At 32.5% G+C, this 22,553-nt stretch overlaps 3 protein-coding genes across 4 annotated transcripts; 2 read left to right on the forward strand and 1 right to left on the reverse strand.

Moving 5' to 3' along the window:
- Positions 1-1,474: 1,474 nt before the first annotated feature.
- Positions 1,475-9,957, reverse strand: LOC107189343 (mitogen-activated protein kinase kinase kinase 7-like). The gene is made up of 9 exons (XM_015577854.1): positions 9,800-9,957; positions 9,005-9,230; positions 8,803-8,920; positions 8,381-8,710; positions 6,252-6,364; positions 5,862-6,145; positions 5,607-5,679; positions 2,022-2,272; positions 1,475-1,934 (listed from the first exon to the last, which is right to left on the reverse strand). The coding sequence occupies exons 1-9, from the start codon at positions 9,875-9,877 to the stop codon at positions 1,773-1,775; spliced, it is 1,635 nt and encodes a 544-aa protein (XP_015433340.1). The 5' UTR covers positions 9,878-9,957; the 3' UTR covers positions 1,475-1,772.
- A 1,504-nt stretch (positions 9,958-11,461) lies between these two features.
- LOC107189330 (protein phosphatase inhibitor 2-like) lies at positions 11,462-13,666 on the forward strand. Of its 2 annotated transcripts, XM_015577831.1 has the most exons (6): positions 11,462-11,524; positions 11,626-11,844; positions 12,130-12,135; positions 12,427-12,597; positions 13,110-13,189; positions 13,410-13,666. In XM_015577831.1, the coding sequence occupies exons 2-6, from the start codon at positions 11,765-11,767 to the stop codon at positions 13,664-13,666; spliced, it is 594 nt and encodes a 197-aa protein (XP_015433317.1). In that variant the 5' UTR covers positions 11,462-11,524; positions 11,626-11,764. The 2 variants fall into 2 exon arrangements, with proteins under 2 accessions (XP_015433317.1, XP_015433318.1); XM_015577832.1 differs by lacking the exon at positions 12,130-12,135.
- A 5,324-nt stretch (positions 13,667-18,990) lies between these two features.
- Positions 18,991-20,846, forward strand: LOC107189331 (charged multivesicular body protein 1b). The gene is made up of 4 exons (XM_015577833.1): positions 18,991-19,232; positions 19,775-20,095; positions 20,252-20,396; positions 20,479-20,846. The coding sequence occupies exons 1-4, from the start codon at positions 19,211-19,213 to the stop codon at positions 20,588-20,590; spliced, it is 600 nt and encodes a 199-aa protein (XP_015433319.1). The 5' UTR covers positions 18,991-19,210; the 3' UTR covers positions 20,591-20,846.
- Positions 20,847-22,553: the final 1,707 nt, after the last annotated feature.

Raw genomic sequence — 22,553 nt, forward strand, 5'->3', positions numbered from 1 at the left:
TTTGCGGAGATGACTGGCGTGGTGGTCACGCAGTGTTCGAAATACGATTAATAATATGGTAATGATCTGAACAATGAGTACACAATACATGTACACTTGTTGTAGCATTTTAATGATTTTAAATTTCTTAGATTACTGTCGCCCTTTAATTAAACATAAATTTGTTACTTTTATCGATCTGTTGAGGTGAGATGAGATGAGATGAGATGAGATCCTTCGAATATACTTTCTAATTTGTTAGACGCTTTTCGATTCCCGTGTTACTGCAACTCAGTTCTGGGCAACATAATTTCATAAAGCTGCGTTTGAAAGTTAAATAGTACACCGTATACGTTTTCTTATTTTTTTTTCGAATTCTACTGGCTAGAAAGAACCGTGCTTTCTTAATATTATTAACGTTCAAATCGTTGACATTAAGTTTTACAGATGAATGGTGACGAGAATAAGTAGTAGTATAGACATCGAATCGACGGTACGACGAAGTAGAATGTGAAGTCTATGGTCAGACACGGGCGACAGTGAAAAGTGTGAAAACCAATTCGACCACAGTGAATAGCGTATCTGCACACAGATATGGTAATTTACTTAGTTCCAGTTAACGGTTGGGTAATGATAATTAAATCTTTTAATGGGGACAATGAAAATGATGTAATATGATACGGCGATTTTTATTTAACATTCGATTTATGACAGTAGGCATTTCCATTAACAACAATTTACAAAATAAAAAAAACTCATTTATTGAAAACAGATGACAGAAATTCAAGTGCTTCAGTTATACTCGCTTTTAATTAATAGAGGTACATAACAATTTTGTTAAGTATAGCGTCAATCCGTAACAAATCTATTATAAAGAGAATGAATTCTATTATGCGTAGTTGAGGTGTGATTATACAATGCAAAGTAATATAATTATTAATATTTTACAATTATATCCAGTTATCAAATACTTAAATGACTGTACAAATTAATCTTCAATGACGAGAATGAATAGTCAGCAAGTAGTAATTAAATAGTACAATAATAAGATACATCCTTAATTATTTATCGTTGTTAACCATTATACATATATAATTAAGTGTAATTAATTAGATAGTTAAGTAATTTTGGGTACTATCACTATTATAAACAACCAATTATGCAATCATGGTACTAAATTGTCAGTTATTGCGTAAAATACTATTTCCATGTGTTTGACCTGGTTTGTCCCTAAATGTGTGCAATACCAGTCACAAGGAGACACGCAAGCGCCATTATGCTACTTGTTTCATTTACGGGGCAACTTACATTGAAGCACAATATTTGTAAGCAGTTAAAGATACATTTTGAAACACTGCAAAAAAAAGAGGAACATTTCCGAAAATATCTTAAAAAATATGTCCCAAAATTTCGCTTATGTGTCATTAGCCTGAACAAATTTATTCAGAGATTTGGAATATGTGCGACGAAAACGGACAAATTAAGAAAGGCTATTTTCCACAAGATATTTATTAAAATAAAAACTTGAGACACTTTGTAAAAATTGTCTCTGCAAATATGCAAAAAAGAGCAGTAGTTCCGTGCTGATTTGGAACGCGTTCGAGCATCTTTACTGCAATCTAACAATTTCTTTCTTTAACACGTCAATTCATCTTACTTTCTTTTAGAATCAACTCCGTATTGTATTCACAGATGATCGGTCTTACACGTTTCTCATCGAATGTAAAAAAAAAGAAGGTGAAGAATTTTATTTCTTTTATAAGTATATGCATAACGACATCATGTGGATATATTCAGGAGTGCCTCGAGGGATCTTGACAAGGTATCACAAACCATCCATTGTTCCCTGAGACCGCAGGACCCATCGTTTGAGCATTCAGGGCATTATTCATTCTTTGGTTCTTCATGATTTCTAGTTGCCGTTTTAAATTTCGATACAACTTTATCAAAGATTCCTGCAATGAAAAAACTCTTATTATGTTCAATTCAAAAATTTGCTAGGCTATTCGGTAAATCAAGCAATACATATTAGATTAGCCTACCTTCTCGTCTTCGAGCTTTCGAAGTTCTTGCTGCGTCAAGCTGTCTATAGTTAAATTTTTCAGCATTTCGTTTCTGTGTTGCCCCAAAAGAGCTATTTCCGTCTGAACTTTTAGATACTCCTGTGCAAGCTGTTTGTGCTCTTCGAAAATTTCCTTCGATCTCTCGCAAGTCTGATCCGGCGTCAGTGGCCTCAAATCTGCGTCCAACAGACGGTAAACATTGTCCAGATCTTCGTTCGTTGTGCTGTTACCTGATAACCAATAATAACGAATTCTGATTAGCATACTCAAAATCGAAAACTTTTGGCTCTTCAAGAACTTGGCCTCATGACCTGCAAATGTCAAGAACTTATGGAATAGGTATACCATTAACAATGATACCCCCTGACACAATATGAATCATGTGTGCCTTCTAGACAAAACAAAACGTGTTGTGACAAACGTTAAATGCACAATTCTCTATAAAATTCCAGTACTGTACAGTATCAGAAGGAAAGCTTAGTAACATAAGGATTGAGTCTAGAGGTACCCTTTCTTTGATCATACAATGATCCTTCATTCTTCAGTTACCGTAGCAAGATATTCATTCAGATTTCATAACAAAACTTTCATTCCAATCACAAAACTTTTTCTTCCAACGTAATCACGCACGATTTTGGCCAAAGATTGGATGGCTGGTTGTGAATTCCATCCCACTATCCCCCTCGAGACACCCCCATCTGTCCTGACAGTGGAAAAAAGAGACAGGCAAAAAGTACTAACGCAACAGGACCCAGCACCGCTTCAGGGTGTCCATGGTGACGATGTTTGGGTATTCCTCGCACATTTCCAAACACTGGAGCCTATCGAGGCTTCGCTCATAATATATCAAATCAAACGGGGATTCTCACATCAAGGGTATCACACACACCGTGGTCCACAACAAAATTTTCAAGAAGATGACCGCAATCGGACAACAACAGCCGGAAATGGGGTGACCGACACAGATTTTTTTTTGTGAAAATTCGTGGTTTTCTATAACGAAGATAATAGGGGGAAGTAAAATTGAAAAAGAAGAAGAAGAAGAAGAAGAAGAAGAAGAAGAAGGAGAAGAAGAAGAAGAAGGAGAAGAAGAAGAAGAAGAAGAAGAAGAAGAAGAAGAAGAAGAAGAAGAGGAGAGAAGACGAAAGAAGAGGAAAGACCGTCGTTCTTGGTGGTGGGTCGGGAGAGCACTAAACAAACGTGCGTCTATATTGGGCCTGGTGAGTCAGCCACACCTGCTTCGAGGTATCCCCCCACCTAGAGACAGGACGTGGCGAGCGCACGAGCCAAGAAGAAAATACGGTTCTTCGGCTCTTAATTCATCCTCAGGGACTGTGGATTAGGTCGAAATTTGGATTCTTCGTGGTGAACAATCGCTGAAGTATTCACTGGCGACCGAATAAGATCTGTTACCCATGCATCCTAGACGTATATCTTGGAAACAATAGAGAATAAAACATACAGCGATTCTAGAACACTTTTAAATTCAGATTGGTGAGAAAATAGTAATATAAGAAATGGAAAATAAACGTTCCTTTAATTGGACGGTAATTAACGTCAAACGTACCATATACGTGAATGGTAAAGAATGTAATAAATCCCCTAAAAAATTAGTACCCTATAAAAATATAGTAAAGAATATAGTAAGATAGTATATCCCCCCATGGAACATAGATTGAAGGGTATTTCGACCATATTTGGAAGTTTGTAAGAATTTGAGCACTCTTGTCATGGACTGACACACAATTGTAGAAGTTGTTAAAATGAAAGGGTAATTGAGAACACGAGGATAATAATAGAAAAATCCGTTCAGAATAAACAACCGAGTGAAATATAAAATCCTTATAACTCAGGTGCAAGGTCAATTTTGATACATGCTTGTTATGAATTACTTTATCGCATTTATCAAGGCACGCTGTTCCAAAGATTTAATTGTAACATTAACTAGGGTAGATATCCCAATTACTGTCACCTTCAGACTGTAGCATAACTTCATTTGATCATTTTTCGTGTTGTTCAGTTATTACAGTTTAGAACATAATATTATTCGACGTTTCTTTTGTTTAAAAAAAACTAGTTTTGATATATTATATTATTACTTTTCTAATTTGGTGTACGATATCATTCAGTGAGACATGGATCTATGTGGATTTCTTTTTGCTGTTGTTCTTATTTACTGTTTTGTTTCTTTTGCTATTCAAGAGCTTTTTTCAGAGTGCGACCTTTATAACCGTCGATAGGTGTCAATCAAGAACAAGTTCCGGCGATTAGTCGACAAGTTAAATTTAGTATAGTCGGCACAATGTGACTGTTTTCGCGGGCCCTTTGCCAGGGTAGATTTCGCCGATCGACGAACTCCAAAGGAATTCGTCATGGGAAAATCTCTGCAGGCCACCAGGTGGCATGTTCTAACTTTTTTACAAAAACCATATTTATACATCATCTTCACACAGAGAAAAGCAAAAGAGGTATGTTTATATGTAATATCCAAATGAACGAGGACAGTGTCAACGTGAATTGAATGAAAGTGAATATATGTATACATAACAGTAGCTAGACATATAAATAATTGAAAGTTAATGCATGCATTTTCATATATTGACAATAAATTATTGGTCAATGAAATTGTTAATTTAAAAATGTTATCCGTTATTATCATTTTAGAATGAAACAATAGAATGAACAATTTAGAATTTCTTTAGAGTATCTTTCACTGCTTCTATTGTAACTTCCATCTATTTGTTTAAGGTGTTTTTATAGTAATATTTTATTATAAGTGTATTTTTTTATAATAGTAATTATTTATTATAAGTGCTACACGAGTCGACTAAATAAGTTAAAAATACTGTTTGTACGTTTGATAAAGATTTTCAAAATAGAGGTAAAAAATATGAAATTATATTTTATTTGTAATTACATTAATATTAATTAGATATTCTTTTGTGTTTATCAGAAAATAACATACAAAGTGCATTTTATGTAAAGAAGTATAATATCATAAAAGTAATTGTACCCGTTGGTATTAATTATTCGAAGAAGCTTTTAGATGGCGACAATATGTCTAAGGCACACGCATTCCGTGCTGGTAAGCAAGGTTTTGTGGAACATACGAGGAACGTTATTTTGGGATTAGAGTACTATCGCGATGAGTCACAAATTCGAAGCTCTTGCCTCAAACGAGTTCCCCTTCGTCGGTAGCTATATAACCATGATTTCGTCAATAAATAACAATTTAATTGTTTCTTCTGTGTTGCATCTACGGCAATGTGTAAAGAAAAAACAATTCAATAATAAAGTATAATTGGTCTAGTATATGTATACTATATAGTTATAATATACTTATAATAATAGTAGTATGAAAACAGCATTTTAAAAAAACAATATTTTAATAGAAAAATTATTTGCTAACTATCTACTTACAATAATTTCAACGATATAATCGTGAAACAGGTATTTAGGCGACGAAAATAAAATCACTTAAAGTATTGTTAATTAGAGTGTTACAGCAATAAAATTCGAATTTCCTTCTCAATTCAAATACTTTAAGACTAATTATGTACTTACTGTGGTCAGTATTCTTTGCTTTCAGAACGGGCGAGTCCAGTGGTGGATCAGAACTGGGTAATTCCCAAGCATCCTGTAAACACAAATACAAAACCATATGTTAAAAAATCAATATGTAAACATATATCATGAGAATGGATATATAAATGCATATTGATATAATATTAGCTTTTAACGAACGATAAAATATTAATTTATTCATTCATATATGTGTATATAGTAAATTAATGTAGTTAAATTGTAAACGGTACCAACCTGATCGCATTCGATATGAAGTGGTGTAAAATTTTTGTTTTGGAGTTTCTTATTTGTTGTACTCTTTGGTGAATTGTTACTTTTACAAACACCATCTCTGAAATCGCAGAAGGGATTCGGTAAATTATCTTTTCGATTCGGAACTTCCGATGTTTCTTTGGTACCAGTAGCTCTGATTGTACCATTAGGAGTGTATCCATTCACTTGAGAATCCAAAATATCAGTCACATCTAAAGTATCATCTTTAGGAGCATGGTTTTCGTTGACTTCCTCGGACTCGACACCTACGTTATAATAAACACTCATTGCAATACGATTCTTATATATTGGATAAATCGTTAATACGTTGTCGACAGATTCTTAACAGTTTGAAATTAAAGGTATACATACTAGTAGAATAGTCAACAGGTTCCAAGTGGCCACTGAAAAATTGTGAAAGTGTTGTCATTATTTCTACAACATGATCCATTGACGGTCTTTCTTCGGGAGATTTGTGCCAACACCTGAAAAAACAAAACGCGACTTTTTTTCACTGGCTAAAAACAAATTGTAAAAAAATTTTATTCGAACTTATCAATATATTTTGCTATTTAGACTATAAATGTACATCCGATTATAATTTAACGTACAACACATTTAATAATTGTACACATTGCGTTAGTATAGTTCATAATTGAGTGTAATTAATGAAATACAAATAAACCTGAAACAGTAAAATCCCTGAAATATGAAAAAATATATCAACTCTATTCTGAAAATCATTCATGAAGTATGTGAACTTACTGACAACTGTCTGCATAAGATTTATTAAATTATTTAGTATTAGAACTTATACGATAATGGTATAATACTGTGTATATGAAATATATAATCCTTATACATGTTTTCATAGCCATACATATTTTTCAATTTCGAGAATTATTCATAAGAATAAGAATAAAATTATTGGTGGATAAAGTACCATACTTCAATACACTGATAGTGACTATTTTCATAGAAACTATTGTCGACTGTCTACTGTTTTATCTGAACAATACACCTGGCATAATCATTTGCCTGATTTATTCATCTTTAAAATATTTTTCACCTTCTTCCTGGTTACAACACTTTCCCTTCCATCATTTTAGAGTTCGCAAGAAAAACTAACTGGGAGCCGTCATCAAAATTTTCGCGACAAATCTGCTTACGCTGACATGGATAACAATTTGAAAAAAAATGTCATTCCTTCTAACGTTCGATCGTCAAGAGAAAAACGAAAGGGAAAGTAATCATTGGACTAAACGGAATCCATAAAGGAGAAGTATCATTTGAAGGCAATTTCACTTACCACTAAACTTTGCTCCCAGTGCCTAAACATCGAAGAGGATGTAAGAGTGAATCGCTGTCCCAAAGGAGAATCCAGAGTTGCTACAAAGACCCCACATTTCTTTAATGAATACTTTATGATGAACTATGTGCCCCAATCTTCACCCTCACCTAGGATAAAACCTAAAATTCATAAGAAGAAATTTATGAAAAGCCCTAAATAAAGGATGCAGAACAATCTCGGAGCGAATGAAATCTTCACAATGATACCTTGCGGACAAAATAGAAAACGCGTTAAGATTATCAACAAAGATTTTCCATTTCCTAATGTTTGTTCCGCTGCGAAGAATAATTCCAATTGTAGATCACTTCTGTTAGCGAAGAAAAATATTCGTCCCTTTTAGAATGTACTAGAATATTTCATTAATAACGACGTGGGCACAGTATGTGTAAAAGTTGTAAAGGTCTTGTACACTGATTTAAACAGAACCAGTGATAAGCGAAGTTGCGAACTGTGTGAAGAGGATGCAAGACTGCAGAAGAAACTATATCAAAGAACCAACTACTATACTCGAACACACTAGCATTTGATAAAAGTTTAGTAAGAAAATTTTGAAAAAATGCAATTTACTACATTATATTATGCTTATGTTTTATGAATAATCATAATAATATGTAATTAATATATCGTCTCTTTTACGCATGTCTGTTTCTATAGGTGTTTCTTAATTTACTTGATCAATTGTACATTTCTGTATCTATTTACCTATTTTTATTCTTTTTGCATGCGTGCCTATGTTGATGAAAATAAGAATCACGAAACACATATGTTTCTATTCCTGTCCATTATCCTAGTGTCAAACTTATTATTAACACCACTGACAGATGAACTATACCACCACAATGTAGACTAATAAAATTTAATCACTGAACTCTGAGTCAAACAAGAAGTTCAGGTTTCGTACATGCATTCACTCTGAAATGTAATGCCTATTAATGTATGCATATAAAGTGTTGTTCCCTTATGTCTATATTCTATATACTTAAATGTAAGATATTTCTTTTCAATTTCAAAGTGTTATGTAAAATACTTTAATCGAATGATAGTATCTTAAAAAAAAAAAAAAGAAAAAACGACGACTTTATTTTGACCATTTCCTCAAAACACTATTGCATGGAACTGTGTATAAATTGCTATCAATAATAATAAGTACCTAGTCAAGAGATCTTCAATAGGTTTCGGGCAACCTTCAATTAAAGGGGGTCTCTGGCCCACATGCACCGCCCACATTATTCTGTACGCCGAACCACCGATCTCATCGAATGGTTTCTTTCTTGACAGTATCTCCCACAGAATAACACCCCAACTGAATACATCACACTTCTCTGTATACTTAGAACCTTCGAATACTTCTGGAGCCATCCAAGCAGCAGAACCTTTATTGTTTGTCATGTACGTATTCAGATCACAAGCTGTACCAAAGTCACAAATTTTAAGAGTTTGTCCACCCATTACTAATAATAGATTAGGTGGCTTTAAGTCCCTAGAAAACAATATAAATGGTATCCAATGATTCTTACACTTAAACGTTCAATTTTCACATCAACAGCTATACATATTCAAATGTTAATTTACCTATGAATCAGAGGCTTTGGTTTCATATTGTGAAGATATGCAACACCACGTGCACATTGCAAAGCCCAACTCATTGCATGACCTGCAGTATATCGTGGCTGCGGATTACAATGTAACACTGCAAGACAGAAATGAAATAGTAAACAGGTGCTGGGATTTATGCTTATTAAGTATAATAAAAGAGATAAGGTAGGAGACATACCATTGTACAAGGATCCTCCTTCTGCATATTCCATAACCAAACAAACTGGATTTTTGGTACATGCTCCATATAATTTTACAATATTAGGATGCACAACCCTTGATAATTGCATAACTTCTACTGTGAAGGCTTTCTTCTCACCTTCTGAATTAATGTACTTTACAGCAACATATTGCCCCTTCCATTTTCCTTTCCATACTACACCGAAAGAACCTTTCCCAACTACCTGAAAAAAAAGTTGTTAATTTTAAAGTATTAAAATACAGAAGTGTTTATATTAGAATTAATCAAAGTTCATTCGTTGATAATATTTTCCTGAATAATTAACAATTAAATACGCAACATTAAGAAAACGAAGCTATTACGAAAATCACCTATGGAACTGTGAAGAGAAATGAAAAGGAATCATAATTTAAATTTATGTAATAATAAACGTTTTTGTACATTCTAATTTTACATAGACAACGTTATTTACGTAGTGTTAATTTTACATATATCACAACTTGTTTCGTTAGCAAGATTTTCAATAAAAAAGATTACGTAAAAATATTATCGTAACAATATATAATATAGAAAGTCCAAGTGGACGTCGTCAACATGAACAATTGGCTCTAAAAGTCTCCAGAAATTGTTTAGGTTATATTTTAAAAAAGAAAATTTTAGTGGAAAAGGATAAATTAGAGGAATTGCAAGTATTTAAAGGAAGCGGTTTCGTAAATATTCCATTAAATAATAAGAAAAACTAAGATTCGATTTCTTCGAAGAGTCAGGAAAATTACTGCATAATTAAAGTACCTGCTCGGTTTCAATTTCATCGTAGTTAATTTCTTCGACAAACTGCTGCTGATGGCCTACTAACTCTTTACCCGCCATCACATACAGACGACATCACATCAGTTTCCGGGCACATTTAATTACCGGGCGTAAGTATGTTTCACCTACAAATGTTTATTTAAACTTCGAGCTCAGGCTCTTTCAGGCTCTTCCAATATTTTCCATTTTATTAACATTTAGGAGGCATCATCATAAATAACTATAGACAGGTATCTCTTAGTTATGGTGGGTCCAATTCCAACGCCACTTGTGGTATGTTGCACAACTAGAAACGATAGAGGGAAATCTGAAATTTATTTCAACTTGCGTAGGGACTTTGGTAAGGCCAAACCACCGACTAGGTACATAATAGACCTATCATCCAATGCTTTTTTCTGTCCCACGTTCATAGGGCTACGTAGCCCTGTTACCATTTTAGTGTCAATATCCGACGTTACCGATAAAGCATGAATTCTGAGTATTATTAGCACCAATGAAGTGTTATATATTCCATTCATATTACGTGTATCTATATGATTTCACGAGAATAAAAATATCCGATGCTTCAGTTTAAGGTTAAGGGATAAATATGACAGTCATGAAACATGAAACGGAAAAGTATATATTTTTTCACTTAACTACAAGACAATTTATTCTAAATGCATTGTTAATGAACATTTTATTAATGTTACTTTTTACATGTTCTTGTTTTATTCGTTTTTATATTTTGCCTTACATTTGTATATTTGTAACAGATAAATTCAGAATAGATGTAGCTTCATAAATAGTCTATCAAATCTATCTTTTGGCTGGCGGCTTAAAATTTCCCTTGCGGGAATACCTTACTGTAATGAGCCATCTCGGTATTTCAGAACATGAGACACGAAGTCCCATAAGATGATAGGGCTATCCTATACCTAGTCGGTGGCAAGCATTCCGTAGTTGACAATCACTGGCGATTAGTAACTACGGAATACGATTACACCTTTTTCATCTTTTGTCCTCAATTTAGTTCTACAAAACATGATACGCATACAATTACACTCAAATATATGCTACTTATTAAATATCGAATATATCACGTAAGATCCTATAAATTATTGCAAAACATTTGATATAATTTTAACACTTTTACCAGAAAGTCTATTAATTTTCCTTTCAATAAGAATAATTCAAATAAAATTTGTTGTCATATGTACAGTCGACAGATTATATTTGGCTACTATGTAAGTATCAATAAAGCTCATTATTCCTGGTAGATAAAGTGTTGATGACATTAATATCATTACTAATTCAACATTAGAAATGATTAAAATTTGCTAAATGCGTAATAAAATTCCTCGGAAACATGTACTAGTAACTTAGTGAAGAAAATATTTCTGGAAACTTTGTGTTGGTAATAAAATAATTCTTTTACGCTTTACAATTTTACAATTAGTGAACTGTTAGTGAACTATTTTGATTTACATTTCAAGTGATCTCAAGCGTCTATTTAATAGCACATGCATACATATATCTAAAGTATTCTAAATAGACCTTTTTTCACTGTCACAGAAAGTTCTTAACTTTGTTAACGACTAATTGGATGACGAAAAATGCTCATGTACACGTATAATACGATTCATCTGTTATTGCTTCACTATAGTCATCGAAGAACGGACTTGATCGTTCTAGTTGATCGTTCTAAATGCGTCAAATTGTTACAAAGTAATGTATCCGAAACATTCTCCGGTATATAATGTGTTGTGCAATATGGCACCAATCACGGCCCGTAATTTCTCGGTCTAAACTAAATACACATTTTTTAGGTTGTTAATTATCAACACTTGTAAACAATTGTCAGCCTGATTGCTCTCCGATTTGAGTGGAAACGTTGAGATGAAAATTTAACATATCCGAGAACCGTTATGTTTTATAATTATCAACAGTGAATCAATTCATCTCAAAATGGCAGAAAATCTTTCGAAACGGCCTCCCAAAGGGATTTTAAAATCATCCAGCAGCTTTGATAATCCAGATATATCTAGGTAAAAGATTTTGTCAGTATCCTTAATTCATTCTCCAAAATATATCTATGTTTCTGCAACGATGTTACAATTTCATTTACATTGCTGCAAAGAATTATAAAACAAAGACTATTCTTTTTTTTTTCTTTAAATAATACATACCTGGGGTAGAGCATGCAATTGTTTTTTAAGGTTAAGTTAATTGCAAGGTGTACCACTTTTAAGTACATTAATTTCTTAAATTTGTACTCTTTTAATGCCACTTTATGATCCTAAGTCATTGTCTGTCATACTTTTCATTTTCAGTTTCAGGTAATTAGTACAAAAATCACAATTGTCATTCAAGAAGCTTTACAAGTACAATAAGTCTTTTAAGGGATGCTTATGAAGCTTAGTTAAGCAATTTGAAAATTCTAAAGTTTCAATCGGATTATATAATGTCAGAGTAATTTTGAACAGTTATATGAAAAATTTATTTCATTCTACTATAATTAACAATATTATTCATTTATTTTACCGTGCTCAAGAAAACAGAGTCCATTTCAATTTATTGCATATCATTGTAGTTAAGTTTATTATACTCTGTACTGATTGTTATCATAGACCACCAAAAGAAACAAAATGGGATGAAATGAACATAATAGCAACATTGCATCCAGCAGAGAAAGATTACGGTCACATGAAGATAGATGAACCAAAAACCCCGTACAACTATGAAGGCCTGCAGGGTGAATTCGAGTTTGATCAATTAGATTCTACTGCTGTTGCAGCCAAGTAAGTTTGTCAATAATATGTATATATGTATATTGACCAGTATTTTGTACTTTTGTAATGTAATATATCCCAAGTAATGTTAGTATGCACTGTTATACAAAAAGATAAGAATTGCAATTAATGAATTCATATTAAAGCTATTGCTTTGTATAATATCACTTTGCTAATCTTATGGGTAGTGGTTAATTAGTGAACTTCTTTTACTAACTTTACATAATAACGTACCTGAACTTAAGATATGTGAGCTGAATAAAATATACATAAAAAATTATAATATTTGATACTAGCATTTTTTAAACTAACAGTATACATATAATCTTATGCTTGTCATTTTATAGTATATACTTATCTTTTTTTCATTTCCAATAAAATTTCTTTAAAAGAGTTTATTTCTATGGAAAAACTAAATTTCAAGGCAACACTTTTGAAATAAACTTTACAAGTGAATTTGTGAGTTTATATGTTACCTGAATTGGAAGTGAGTTCTACTTCTTTTCAATTAATATTCACAGGTTGGCAGGTAGCAGTAAGCCAAAAATATTTGAAGAATCAAGCGAAGATGAAGAAGACAAAGAAACTCCCGAGGAAAGGGGTAAGTAATTGATCACATATGAAGAATTTGTAATTGCTGTACAGTGTACTGTGTACACTATAATACCTACACTCTATGAAGTTTTTAACATTTACAACAGACTTCTAAGCTTGTTAGTAAAGTATATTAAAGAAATAATAAGAAATATAAACACAGATAAAAAAAAATTGAAGTATTTAAAAGTTTGAGAAAAGTATGGATTTATTTGCCATCATTTTAGAAAAGAGGAAAGCATTCGAAGCGAAAAGAAAACATCATTATAGAGAATGGCAAGTAGTCCAGCTTGCTCGAAAACAACTACTCGAACAAGATGAAGACGAAGGGAACGATGATGACGAAGAGGAGATGAAGAAAGAAGAGGAACACGAAGAGGATGTTCAAAAAGATGACGACGACATGTCCTATCTTTCTGAACAAATTAACTATGATGTTAGATACAAGTGCATGCCGTCCTGTGATAAAACAGAGCAAAAATGATATGACTAAGAAATTCGAAAAATAATATTACGAATTACTAAAATTTAGAGTTAATTTGTCTCACGCTTTCTGTTTGTCGTAAAATCATTTTACTATTGTCCGGTAATTAGTAGACGAATTAAATCATTAATTATGTCAGTAACAGTGTCCTTGCTCGATTAGTCAAACGATGAAGTCAATAAATTTTTGTGACTGACTGGTTTCCATTTTCCAACAGTTGACTTATTAATTAATTCATGTAATTAATTACACAACGAATTTAGTGTCACTGTATAGGTAATTAATTGCGTAATTAATTACAAGCATATGCAAATAAATAATTAATAATTAAGATAGGTATTTAATTGTCAATAGATTGTATTATCAATTATTTGGCAGTCAATTAAGAGTTTAAAACGATACTTATTCATTTGGTTTTCACGAGTGTACAAAATGTAATAACAGTTAAAAAAAAAAAAGAAAGAAATGTAGATTTCTTTACACATCATGACAAATTCGCAGTACTTCAGTGATTTATATCGGTGCTGTGACATGCGGTATAAAAGACTAACTTAATTATTAATTATTTAATTGATATTTAAGTGGTTATTATTTATTTTGATATGAAATAACTGATAATTAATCCTACAATTACTTGAAATTTCAATTTTTTAACTATGCTGCACTGTTATTTCGTCTGTCATTTACTTTACATTACTCTAAACATACATATTTATTCTACAGAAGGTTATTAGTTTTGTAATGCTATATTTGATAATTAAGGAATTAATTTTTGAATATATGCAATGTTTCATTAATAATTACCGAAGGCGTATTTGTGTATAATAATTTTTCGAGCCTTTTTTTTGTATATTATGAATTATTTAGTAGTTTTTTTTAACGTTAAACTAACTGAAATAGTTTGTTACTGAAGAATTTTTAAAATTACAGATCGTCTTGTTAATAGATGTTTTATAACAATGTAATTAAATAACGAGTGACTCCTGCAAGAGAACAGAAACTTCTAATATTTTTTGAGTTATTGAATATGAAAACTGTATAACGAATGAAAAGAAATCTAGAGTATTAAACCAAATAGAATGAACCAAGAAGTTTATAATAAATTGTTGTATGAACGTACAATAATTTTTATTTTCATAGTTTGAAGGTTTCTCTGTTTCTAAATGTACACTGCAGTCCATAAACTACTTTAAACAGGGTTTTCTATCACTATTAAGTAAGGAATTCGTCAATCAAATACTGAATGTCTTCACATTGGTATGCTTACTTATCAATATTCATTACTTTAGTAAGGTTGAACTATTAAAAATTGAAATCATTTATACATAACGAACCATTTTACAATTTTTTTTTAAAGCATTCAATTCCTGAAAATTAAGTTTTAATTCATTTTGATAAAAAAACATGGACTTTACGAAATTATAGATAACAAATTGTACTGATTATAAAATTTTTATTAATGTTTTTATAAAATTGTGTCATCTTTGAAATTATGATCCAATTCTGGTACTTCGCCTAGTTGTTTCCAGTGTATTTGAACCGTTTCTATATTCTTGAATTATTTCACTAAAAGTTCATATTTTAACTGTTTCTAAAAAGGAAAGGGGAAAATATGACCAATGTGAATTCATTTAAATGTGGAGCTGTGTATCGTTTTTAACCCTCTAACTATAAAATTGTATACTTCAGTTAAATTATAATACGATCTTTGTCGCAAACAAACCTTGAATCCCTCGAAAACTGTATGATCAAAAGTTCAAATTATTTTTTATGCTAAATTATTGTATCATCTGGAAGTGAAGTTTCAGTGAAACTTTTATGTATTTTACAATGTGTAAACCATAATTAGAAGCATAATATAAGTTATAAGCAATTCAAATTTTAGAAATATTAGACTGCTCTATTTTTTGTCAAGTGCATAATCTGAATTGTTATTCGGGTATTTACAGATTACGAAATGCGCCGGGTTGCGTGTATCGCGATCAGACGGATAATCATTTAGACAATCGAATTTACTTCTCTCCTAAGAACTGTTCCCATAGCATGTGACACATATTTTTGTAGGCTCGAAGAATTGCTCGACCGAATTAGTTGTAGAAACATAGATTCCGTCTAACGTATGGTGTGTTGTTTCAGATTATATGTTATATTGTAAATATGTGTAATAACAACGAATTCAATACGATAGGATTTATATGTAGAAGGAAATAGAACTGCGAATCAAACGCGCTAAACTGAATGTTTCAGTGCATAAAAAATTCGTTTTCAGGCTACTCAGTGAGAACACTTTTCTATGCAAAGTATTGTAGATGATTAATGAATGTAACATTCATTGCAGGTTCAACTAGGCGTTACAAGTTATACAACAATTTAATTATTTGTTATATTTCAAAGTCTACATAAACAAAGTTCTGAATAGAAAAGAATATGTTGTGACCTATAGAACATTTTGCTTCTAGAGCAACTTGAAGGAAAGATAAGATTACTAATATCGTTTATTTAAAAAAACGCTAGTTACTCATTGTTTAGTGTACATAATTTTATATTAACTTGTATTAACACAATAAGTGATGTGATAGTAACACATATACATACTCATTAAACTTTGTGCTATGGTGCATATTAACATTTCATTCTGCTGTACTAATTAAGTCTTTGGTTTTTCATTTTATTGTATGATTGTATAGTATAAGCTATTACGCTTACATTAGCTAGAATACTCAAATCTGCAGCTTTAAGCTTAGATTAAGATAGCGTAGGACGGAAAGAACTGTAATAGATAAATAGATTAAACATGGTCATAGATGATTATTTTTTAATTTGAATTTTGGAACATCACATCTAATGACTGCAATATGTGCAAAGTGTTCAATGGAAAATATAATTGTTGTATCAGTCTCATAGAAATTTAATATTCCTTCAAAACATTTTCCGTTTCTCAGGATTATTTTTTAAGTAACGTAATTAACTGTTGTATAATAATTGTTTCTATTCAATTTAGATAATTTGGTAGCCTATTGCGAAAGTATTACTTTTCCGCCTGTTTCATTTTCTTTACATATTACCTGCTCTGTTATTACATATTGACAAAACAGTTTTATATCATTCGTTTACTGATCACATATAAATATTTTGATTCTCCTTAATGTTTTATATTTAATACATCAAATACATAGTTAAAGAAATGTGTGTATCTATCGTTGGTAGTTTGCATCTTTGAAAACTTTGAACTCATGTGTTTTGAAAACCGAAGAATAGTTGGCGCGGAATTTTAGTATTTCCTAACAACTTGTATCTTAAAAAATTGCTCCCAATTTGTTCCCTCGGAATCTAAAATTGCTCCTACCGCAAATAATATATTGAATGAGATATTCGCAAATAAAAAATCAGAAATTTGTTATCTGCAAAATATATTTTCAACCAACTATTCTTGGGTGTAATTAAGCACTCAAAATGAACGTAATTAGTCTCAAATTGTTTCTGGGACCCAATACTATATAACCCCAGAACTAGTAAAATTATTAATGTATAACTGTAGTAACGCAGCCCCTTACGGAGCGGCAACCCTAATTACAACAAATTTCGATCGCATTTACACCGCTGAACGGGCACCATTTTTCTTCGTCACGCATTAGATTCGAAGTTTAAACAACCTAGATTAGTACTCTCTAACGGCTGTGAACCAGTAATTACAAGAACATTGTTAAAATCACAATCGTTTGCAATGGTTGACACTGTATCTCGCCATGCGCACTCCGTTTAGTTCACTTTGGACAACTCTTCCAACGTTATGCTGACAGCTTCCGTGTTGATCAAGCACTCGATTTGTAGCTGAAAGAACGTAGATTAATCCCCTGTCATTAATAACAACAATAAACGACCAGAACGCTCTTAAAATCGCATTTTATCGCGGAATACCACTATTTTGTCGACCGGTGGCGCCACCCGTGGCAAATTGGTGAAACTGCTAGCCAAATCATACCGACAGGTGAGTGAAAATTCCTAATGAGGGAAAAACGCGAATATCTTAGTGATTAGGCGCTCAAAGTTAAGGTTGCTAGTCTTAAATTATTCCACACGATGCAAAGCGTCGACCGAAGGCAACAGAACCCCATAATTAGACAAATTATTTCTACCAGTGTTGATTGTATATGTATTTAATGTTGACAGAAATAAATCTTCCGGTTAAGGGTTCTGCAGGATAGGATCGATGCATGGGATCCTCACGAATAATTTGAGACTAACGGCGTTCATTTTAAGCGCATAATAACTGAGATATTCGAATTTTTCCATCATTAGGAATTTTCACTCACCTGTCGGTATGATTTGGCTAGCAGTTTCATCAATTTGCCACGGGTGGCGCCACCGGTCGAAAAAATAGTGGTATTCCGCGATAAAATGCGATTTTAAGAGCGTTCTGGTCGTTTATTGTTGTTATTAATGACAGGGGATTAATCTACGTTCTTTCAGCTACAAATCGAGTGCTTGATCAACACGGAAGCTGTCAGCATAACGTTGGAAGAGTTGTCCAAAGTGAACTAAACGGAGTGCGCATGGCGAGATACAGTGTCAACCATTGCAAACGATTGTGATTTTAACAATGTTCTTGTATATACTGCTTCATAGCCAGTAGAGAGTACTAACCTACGTTGTTTAAACTTCGAATGAAATGCGTGACGAAGAAAAATGATGTCCGTTCAGCGGTGTAAATGCGATCGAAATTTGTTGCTATTAAGATTGCCGCTCCATAAGGGGCTACGTTAATACAGACATACATAAATAATTTTACTAGTTCTGGGGTTCTACAGTATCGGATCGATACATTAGGCCATCAGGAATAATTTGAGATTAACGACGTTCATTTTAAACGCTTAATTACTGAGATATTCGTATTTTTCCATCATTAGAAATTTTCACACGCCTGTCGGTATGATTTGGCTAGCAATTTCATCAATTTGCCACGGGTGGCACCACCGGTCGAAGAAATAGTAGTATTTCTGATTTTTTATTTGCGAATATCTCATTAAATATAATATTTGCGATGGGAGCAAATTGGGAGCAATTTTGTAAGATGAAAATTGTTAAGAAATACTCATTTTTCCGCGCCAACTATTCTTCGGTGCTTTGAGAAATCTAATCGATTTTCATATCTACAGTACCATTATCTATGATCCTTTCAGTCGGTACGGCAGTTCATTCACCAAATATTATTTTCAATTTTTCCATCTAAGAAGAATTAATTGTCATTAATGCTAGATCAAGGAAAATTAGTAATCATCACTGACCTCATTGACGAATACTGCCTTGACCGCAGTCACCTGCAATGTGTTAAACTGATTGCATTTAGTCGTAAATAGTATAGCAATACCTGTTGATGTCAGCGATTGTCATGACAGTTAGCTAAAGATAGACTCACAATCGACTCACGTCAAATCATAAACCCAATATTTATTGGTCTCTTTTTTTGGAAAAAAAAAAGATCGTCGTATCGCTTAAGACGTTAATTACATTAACTTCATCACAACGGGGGCCGAACAATCAGCCATGTCCGTCTCTCAGATGGAAAGTATCCTTTTTCTAAATTATTTATTTCTATTTAACGTCAATTGTTTGATATAAGAATTACTAATTGCATGTGTCTGTTTATACAATAATTAACATTATTGAACTAACTTATTAGTTACGACTGAATCATTTAAAGATATCTTAATATTTTTCATATGCAGTCAGATTTGTAGATATTATTTGAGCATTGAGTTCTGCTTTATTTGACAATTTTTTTCTGAATACTAGTTGGATGCTTTACAGATAAATTGCAATTTCTTCCTTTATTTTATTGCTAAAAACTTTGACACTTTTTGGAATAAGGTTAGATTAGATTTTAGCATGTTATAATTTAAAAGCACTCGCAAATAAATATCTTTTTAATTTCATATGATTCTTTGTATGATATTTTTGAATATTATCGTTATATAAACATGATTATTAATGTTAACACAAGCTATAGAAAAATAATTGATGTATAAGATATTTATGTGAACAATCAGATTCAAGAAGTACAATCAACAAAATAAAGAGAGCCAAGTGTTTTCCTAACTAAGTTCACAGAAAATTTATTTAATCTTAAGTTTGCTGTAAAAGAGTTGGAGAGGAACTCCAAGAAATGTGAGAAAGAAGAGAAAGTAGAAAAAGCTAAAATAAAAAAGGCCATTCAAAAGGGCAATATGGAAGGTGCCCGTATTCATGCAGAAAATGCAATTCGTCAGCGCAATCAAGCATTAAATTATCTGCGTATGAGTGCAAGAGTTGATGCAGTAGCTAGCAGAGTACAAACTGCTTTGACCACACGTAAAGTCACCCAGTCAATGGCTGGAGTGGTTAAAGCAATGGATGCTGCAATGAAATCAATGAATTTAGAAAAAATTTCAGGTAAAAATGAAGGCATCGATGGTGTAACAGTACGGTTTACACACTTTTCCCTAAATTGGAAAGTAACAACGCCATCCATGAACAGCATTCTGCACAGAAAGTCACCGCTCGGTAGTGTGTTAAGTCACAGTTGTTGACTTATTAATTTAATTTTAGGTCTAATGGATAAATTTGAGAGTCAGTTCGAAGATCTAGATGTTCAAAGTTCGTACATGGAGACTGCAATGTCTCAAACTACAACTACTAATGTACCACAGAATGATGTTGATTCATTGTTACAACAAGTTGCGGATGAAGCTGGGTAAATATTTGTCCAGACTTAATGTATCTATTTAATATAAAGTAATAAATTAGTATAATTAATATTATACGACTTTTTGCAGTTTGGAATTGAATATGGAATTGCCAGCTGGACAGTTGGGAAGCATAGGTACCTCTACTGTCACTCAGGAACAGGATGAACTTACACAACGATTAGCGAGGCTTCGTGAATAGTAATGCAAACGTATATAGCACAGATTCCTAAAGAGAAAGATTGAAAGATATGTAATCGATGCTTATCTGGTACAATTGGTACTGACTTATTCAGAAAAGCAGGCAACAAAAATTGTTTAAAACCTACTTGATCGCCTTAAAAAACAAATATATAGTTTTTTGCTTGCATTGGTTATTTTCGAGTAAAAGTCTCTCAGAATAACAGACTAATGAATGAAGCTTACATAAGTGGTTTGAAATGAACCGAAATTTTTAAAGACGCAAATAATTAAGCAATGTGTGTATGTGTGTGCGTGTGCGTGCGTGCGTGCGTGCGTGCGTGCGTGCGTGCGTGCGTGCGTGTAACATGAAAAATGCATGTCGTTCAGTAAATGTGTATGTTTGTTTAGATGTCATTGTAAGAAGTATTGTAACAGAACTCAATGTTACTTCTATAATTGACAGGTTTAGATTCTTTGCAAACATGTACGTTTATTGGAATATGTGTATTAAAGGTGAACGTATTGAAACGTTCTGCATGAACTAACTCGCAAACAAAACAAAATTTTACTATATTTGGAATGCTTCTGTTACTTTGACAAACTTTAGGCTTTGCGTAATAAAAAGTATTATTACAATGCATTATACGAGTTGTGCATAATTATTTTTATAAAGAAACGTAGACCTAACACGACAGTCTCGGATTAATAGAATTTCATTAGATGGAACATGAACATTTGTTATGGAACGTATAAATCTTACGTTTTTTTTTCTATATTAATATCACTAACGCTTGCTACTTTCGCATTAATATGCAACGAGAGATAAATATAACGTTTGTCATCTAGGCATAGGCAGTGTTCGTCGTAGTACATAGTACATGTATACTGTGTACCATTTATATCGAGGAGAAATTATTCTTTTATAAAGTAAATTTATCAAAAATGCGCTCCATTATTGCAATATTTGTATTGTACACATGTTTCAAGTTGATATAATTCAGGCAAGTTAATTATTTTAATACTAATTTGTAGTAAGTATTTGTACTATATGTATACTACACGCTAAACACATAACAACTTTTTATATAATTTGTTTGGAAAAATAAATCTGTACGATGAATAGCTTCGTAATTTTCTAATTAGGAGATATTTGCAACAGCTGCGTACTCTCGTCACTGCTTTCTGAAGAATAATTGGGATACTTTTCAATGACAATTTTGTCAAAGGAAACAGCCTGTTTCAAGATTATATGTTTTTCTGCATGGAGTTCTAAAATTTGTATTAAATACAAAGCATTAATAAAAGAAAGATAGAACTTAAAAATATCTCTGTAGAAATAAAAAAATGCTAAAAGTCATAATAGAATATTGTTTAGCTACGATTATATCTACCTAAGCAGTAGTGAAATGTTCGTACAGCATCGAATTTGCTGTAATTTGCTGGAGATATGATATCATTAAAATACGCCCATGTTCCCTGACGCCAATGGACTTCCAATAATACTTTTAACTCGGCTTTAGTTAAACGTGTGCTGAAACTGTAATAAAAATTAAGTTATAAAAAATCTCATACACTAAAAGAAAGTGATATATGAAAAACATAGAAAGAATAAAACTGACCTCAAAGAACTAGTGTGCTCGAGTTCACTCCCGTGCCGTTTTCCATTTAACGGTTTGTCTAATATCTCGGGAGCTCCCCTAAAAACAGTTACCCAGTTTCGATTGTTTCGTAATAAACTTTAAATGAATGCAACTCTATTCAATGTTAAATTTTCAGTATGCAAGTACCTAATTTCTATTTCTAATCGAATAATATCCGGAAGCGATACCCAAGATCTCACAATTGGATTTCTCAAGGCTTCGGGTCGTTCTTGAGGCAATAGCGGTTCATGGTCATCAACCGGAAGTATCGTCTCCTCCGTCTTCGAAGGAACGGTTATCTCGACAGCAGTTGCTGCAGTTTTACTGGCTGAGTAACGTACG

Source organism: Dufourea novaeangliae, unplaced genomic scaffold, assembly GCF_001272555.1.
Source record: "Dufourea novaeangliae isolate 0120121106 unplaced genomic scaffold, ASM127255v1 scaffold142, whole genome shotgun sequence".
NCBI lineage: Eukaryota > Metazoa > Arthropoda > Insecta > Hymenoptera > Halictidae > Dufourea > Dufourea novaeangliae.

Excerpts from the sequence above, each read along its gene's own strand:
- LOC107189343 (XM_015577854.1), bottom strand. The coding sequence starts at position 9,877 with ATGGCGGGTAAAGAGTTAGTAGGCCATCAGCAGCAGTTTGTCGAAGAA. Across the intron at positions 8,921-9,004 it reads AGGAGGATCCTTGTACAATG|TGTTACATTGTAATCCGCAG; the intron begins GTATGTCTCCTA and ends TCTGTCTTGCAG. Across the intron at positions 6,146-6,251 it reads ACCTGTTGACTATTCTACTA|GTGTCGAGTCCGAGGAAGTC; the intron begins GTATGTATACCT and ends ATTATAACGTAG.
- LOC107189330 (XM_015577831.1), top strand. The coding sequence starts at position 11,765 with ATGGCAGAAAATCTTTCGAAACGGCCTCCCAAAGGGATTTTAAAATCA. Across the intron at positions 12,598-13,109 it reads TCTACTGCTGTTGCAGCCAA|GTTGGCAGGTAGCAGTAAGC; the intron begins GTAAGTTTGTCA and ends TAATATTCACAG. Across the intron at positions 13,190-13,409 it reads AGAAACTCCCGAGGAAAGGG|AAAAGAGGAAAGCATTCGAA; the intron begins GTAAGTAATTGA and ends CCATCATTTTAG.
- LOC107189331 (XM_015577833.1), top strand. The coding sequence starts at position 19,211 with ATGTCCGTCTCTCAGATGGAAA. Across the intron at positions 19,233-19,774 it reads GTCCGTCTCTCAGATGGAAA|AAAATTTATTTAATCTTAAG; the intron begins GTATCCTTTTTC and ends CTAAGTTCACAG. Across the intron at positions 20,397-20,478 it reads CAAGTTGCGGATGAAGCTGG|TTTGGAATTGAATATGGAAT; the intron begins GTAAATATTTGT and ends GACTTTTTGCAG.